This window comes from Nematolebias whitei, chromosome 17 (genome assembly GCF_014905685.2).
Source record: "Nematolebias whitei isolate Nwh7 chromosome 17, NemWhi1, whole genome shotgun sequence".
NCBI classification, from domain to species: Eukaryota; Metazoa; Chordata; class Actinopteri; order Cyprinodontiformes; family Rivulidae; genus Nematolebias; species Nematolebias whitei.
The window spans coordinates 2,324,658-2,330,240 of record NC_056514.1 but is presented as its reverse complement, the minus strand read 5'-3'; the positions used below and the strand labels follow the sequence as shown (position 1 = coordinate 2,330,240).

General features: G+C 42.8%; 1 protein-coding gene across 1 annotated transcript in view; it reads left to right on the top strand.

The window, feature by feature from the left end:
- LOC119424241 (aconitate hydratase, mitochondrial) overlaps nt 1–5,583 on the top strand; it is a 68,251-nt gene that overhangs the window by 25,699 nt on the left and 36,969 nt on the right. The window contains exon 3 of the mRNA XM_037691725.1: nt 2,596–2,854. Within this exon, the coding sequence (XP_037547653.1) occupies nt 2,596–2,854 (259 nt within the window). The remainder of the gene's footprint in view (nt 1–2,595; nt 2,855–5,583) is intronic.

Genomic DNA, 5,583 nt, shown 5'->3' with positions numbered 1-5,583 from the left:
GTCTCAGGTTGGGTTTTGGGTGGCCCCCCTCTCTTGGACCAGTTTTGCCCCCCCCCCCCCATTTGGTGGGTCGTGCTCCCCTCCGATGGTGGGCCCCCCTGCCGCTGGTGTATTGGCGGCTATCAGCAGCTGGGGCTGGGTGGTGGGGTGTGTGCGGGCCCGCCCTGGTGGCTGCCTGCGGGGGCCTGGGTGCCCTGGCTCTGTCGGGTCTCTGTTGGGGGATGGTATGACCTCGGGACTCAGGGCTTGGTTTCCATGGCCGGATCCACTCTGGAGGGGCGGGTTGCCGGCGGGGCCTGTTGACTCGTCGCTACGGCCTCCTGGGGGTTTCTGCATTGTGGTTGCTGGGGATCGCCCAGGGCTTCCCTTTGCTTCTCTCTCTGGGGGGGTGCGGGTGTCCCTGTTGCGGGACTACCGGAGTTCCGGGCTTGGGGGCTGCTGTGTGTCTGGTTCCGGTCTTCCCTGTGTTACCTTCGTGTCCTGTGGGTACGGGTTTATGGGTCCCCACATCCACTATTGATCATTTTTATGGAGAAATCTTATAGTGACATCATGCTCACACAGGTGTTTAGATTCAGGTGTTTATCAGATACACACTCAGTTGGGTTGTGGTGGCCATCAAATATATATTACCATGTACTGTATAAAATATTTTCTAATCAATCAATCAATCAACCTTTATTTATACAGGTAAATCCCATTGAGCCTTGAGGACTCATTTACAAGAGAGACCTGATTTCAACAAAGAAAGATGACAACAATGGACAACAGCAACAACAATAAACAGTTATAAAAAAGCATACTACAGTTTTTTTTTTTTTTTTGTTTTTTTTTTTTTTGTTTTTAACAAATAGGATGGCTAAAAGGAAAAGGTAACAAAACAAAAAACAGCTAGATTCCAAGACAAATGTAGAAAACTAAAAACAGGAACATGTCAGCATTGGACCCTGCCAGGAGTCCAACAGATTCTTAAAGACACTTAGAGAGGTCAAGGTCGAGAGCTTCAAATCTTTTTGTAAGATATTCCAGGAAACAGGAGCGGAGTAGGAGAAGGCCCTTTTGTCTAGTTCAGTCCTCATTGAGGGAACACTGCAGGTAATAATGTCCTGAGAGCGCACGCTGTAGCTGCACTCACGCAGAGACATGTAGGATGATGTTATGTTATGTTAACTAATGATGTTATAACTATCATTATATAAGTTGTTTGTTGTTGTGGTTTCTTTGTTTTGTCTGGGGTTTTTTTTCTCTTTCCACAGGCCTAGAGTCAGACTTCAATGATGTTGATTTGTGTTCTCTTTATCCCTCTCTCTCTCCTCTATTCCTATCTCCTTCTTTACATTTTAACTCTTCTCTCACTTTTCTGCTTTATCTTCTTTGTTTTTCATCTCCATGTCCATTACATCTGAAACAAACCCAAAACATATTCTAATAAAATTTAATTTATATATCAAGCAGAGCATTAAGGCCAGCCATAATGCTCTGCTTGTGAAAGTAAATCTGTTGGGCATCACTTTGACACTCAGACAATAATTCTAAGTGTCACAATGCCGGACAGGACAAGGGGAGAAAAAAAAAAAAGAACGTTTTTTTCTTTCCATAAAGTAATAAACATATATTTCTGAGTCAAAATTTTGTCCCAATTGTCACACAGGCACATTTATTAATAAACAGCTGTAACTGTACAAAATAAATGTCTAAAAAAAAACTACTTACATATATTAGTTTATTTTTAAAACATTTATTTATATATTAAATAATAATCCTCTTCAGCTGTGCTGCCTTCATGCCGTTGGTATGCGTGTGTTAACTACAGCAGCAGGTCCGACTGACTTCAGCCTCACCACGGTATAAAATTAATTTAGCTGTGCTGTTCCTTATGAGAGGAACAGTGAGAGAGGTAGCGTGACATTAATAACGCAGTGGCTTATATCGCTAAAAACACAGTCCTATTCTCAATTGTGGAACGAGACTGAGCCTTCTTGTTCCACAGTTGAGATTGGGACCGTGTCACTGCCTCTCGTCGATATCCTCTCCTGTGTTGTTGTGCTAAACTCCTGCCCACCTAGAGAAGCAGGAAGCGGGGGTAGCTCGCGTGGGTGAAGAGCTGGGTTTGTATTCAGTGAGGGAGAAGGAGAGGCTGTGTGCAGCTGGTGGCGCAGACAGGAGAAAAAGAAGAACTACACAGATTTTCAAGTCTAATTATAACTCGCCATACTAATATTGATATAGACGATATAGTACCATCTTATATTACGTATGAAATTATCTCGATACTTTAAAATTATCCAGATACTGCACTGACCTAGCACTAAGCGGCGCACGATACAGGCTTAGTAGCTGCTGTCGCTTCCCTCACGCTGAACTGAACCATCACCCCCAACAATGCTCAAAAACTGTTGGTACAAACAGCGCGCAGACATGTCCCAATCCTGTCGACAAAAATCACGAATGAGCTGAGCGCCCCATCATGGCAAGTTATCTTGGGGAAATGCTGTAATCTAATCAGATTTCATCATTTATCCTGGCCTTAAGGGCAAAATCAGATCTAATATTTTGCTGCCTCAATAAAATCTCTATTTTTTTCCGTTGCTACAGGCTCAACCGTCCACTCACGCTTGCGGAGAAGATTGTGTACGGCCACCTCGATGATCCCCATAATCAGGAGATTGATCGTGGTTGCTCATACCTGCGGCTGCGTCCTGACCGTGTGGCTATGCAGGATGCAACAGCCCAGATGGCAATGCTGCAGTTCATCAGCAGCGGGCTTCCGAAGGTGGCTGTACCCTCCACCATCCACTGTGATCACCTGATCGAGGCTCAAATCGGAGGTGTAAAGGATCTCACTAGGGCAAAGGTGGGAAGGCTACCGTACTTGACGCCGTACACGTCACACCGCCGTATAAGTCGCATCAGTCCAAATATGTCAAATAAAGTGGAAAAAAACAAATACATCACTTTGCTGTATAAGTCACATCTATTATCCTGATGCATGCTCAATAATCCAGGTAGAAAAATCTAAAAAAAAGTTAAGTCTGGTCCTCTGGACATTCAAAAAACAAACAAAAAAAAAAGTAGAAACGTTTCGTTTTTCATCTTTCATTCAACCTTTATTTAGACAGGTAAATCCTATTGAGCCTCGAGGACTCATTTACAAGAGAGACCTGATTTCAACAAAGAAAGATGACAACAATGGACAACAGCAACAACAATAAAAAAATATAAAGTCATACTGCAGTTTTTTTTTTTTTTTTACTTTTACAAATAGGATGGCTAAAAGAAAAAGGTAACAAAAAAAAAACAGCTAGATTCTAAGGCGAATGTAGAAAACTAAAAACAGAAACATGTCATTTGTTATTTTGTTCTTCTGTTCCTTTGTTCTGTTATGTTGTTCAAAAGTTCAATAAAGTAAAAATAAAACGCACAACCTTCGCGCTCTCACCTGTCACCTAATCTTTGTACAAAGACAGATTTGTCACCTGAAGAACTTGTTGAATAAAACAAATTACAGAGTGAACTAGATAATTTATATGTAGATAATGCTAAAGGTGCTTTTTAACGTTCTCTAGCTCACTGGATTGAAGGAGGGGAGAAAAATACATTGTATATTTTCAAGCTTGAAAAACATAGGCAATTAAAAAATATTTTTAAGCTGATCTAAAAAAAGTTTAATTTAAATTTAAGTAACATTATTAGTATCAGAGAATAAGCAAATATTATGATAAAAATAAAATCAAAACACAGAACATGCTACATAATTACTCAAATAATTTGTCAGTGCTATATCCTCTGAGCGAGGTGATCAGAGAGCTTTTTTGCTTGTTTTTTTTAGCACTGTCTAATTAAAGTTTTTACCATCAGTTCTTGTATGAATACAGACCATAATAGCTTAGACTTGCCATATCTGCATTTATGTATATAGAATTTTAAGATTATGATAATGTTATTAACAAAGTATTCATCTTTTTTATTTTCAGATACATATCCATATAAGACATTCTGAGGGGAGAAGTGTGTTATAGAATTGTGCCTCTTGTAGGGAACTAGGCCTCCGACAACAGTCTGTCTCTGAAGACCTTCAGGGGACAGGAACTGCTATTTCATTGATTTGAATCCAGAAATACAAATTATCTCATCAAGAGACTAATTGTATCCTGAATTAATCAATTGAAAGAACACTCTTCCTTTTTTCATTATCTTTATATTTATTATGTTCATACCATTTCTAAATGTTGAAGTAAACCACTCATTTAAAATCAACTGTGAAACAGTATTAATGATTTTTAAACCTCAGCAGACTTAGAAATCAAGTTAAATGTCTATTTACAAAGTAATTGTGCATTTTGATCTTCTGTCTGAATGAGGATGTTAAGATTTGTGGTCAGGAGCGAACCCAGAGTGCAGAACAGGGACTCAACTCGGCAGAAATACAAAAATAGGTTTTTAATGATAAATGAAAGTACAAAATAACAAGCTGACGGGGCAGCAAAACTTACATGAGCATAGGAAGGAGGCACGGGAAACTCAGGAGACACGAGAGACACAGGGAACTCGAGGAACCAGGAAGACTCAGGGGAAGACACCAGAGACCCAACGAAGACGACGTGACGATGAACAAGACAGAACGGACGGCTTATATACAGAGACAAGACGAGACATAATTGCAGACAGCTGGGACGAGACACGGGTGGTAACAATGGAAACTAATGAGGGAGCACGAGGGAAACAGACACAAACCGGACCACAGAAAAGTACCATCCTTACTGTACCCCCCCCCAAGGACGCCTCCAGGCGTCCCCAAAAAACCCCCCTCCCAAAGGACTAGGGCGGGTGGAGGGCGGCACTGCAAGGGTGGAGGGCCCGAGGAAAACACGAGGACCAGAGAAAAGACACGAGGGACCAGAGAGAAAAGACACGAGGGACCAGAGAGAAAAGACACGAGGGACCAGAGAGAAAAGACACAAGGGACCAGAGAGAAAAGACACGAGGGACCAGAGAGAAAAGACACGAGGGACCAGAGAGAAAAGACACAAGGGACCAGAGAAAATACACGAGGGAACAGAGAGAATATACACGAGGGACCAGAGAGAAAAGACACGAGGGACTAGAGAGAAAATACACGAGGGACCAGAGAAAAAAACACGAGGGACCAGAGAAAAAAACACGAGGGACCAGAGGAAAAAAACACGAGGGACCAGAGAAAATACACGAGGGAACAGAGAAAATATACACGAGGGACCAGAGAAAAAACACGAGGGAACAGAGAAAAGACACGAGGGACCAGAGAAAATACACGGGGACCAGAGAGAAAAAACGCGAAGGATCACAAGGGATTTGGACGGTCAAGGGATCGTCCCTAAGAGTCATTGTTCCGGCGGGCGGCCAGGAGGCTGTCCATCAAACCGGGCCAGTTCAGGGGGGCGGCCGGGAGGCTGTCCATAACACAGAACCAAAGGGAACGCGGCTTGCATCAAGGAGACCTGGGGAGCTGCAGCATGCGTCAAGGAGACCTAGGGAGCTGCAGCATGCGTCAAGGAGACCTGGGGAGCTGCAGCGGGCGGCGTGGAAGCCTGGGGAGCTGCAGCG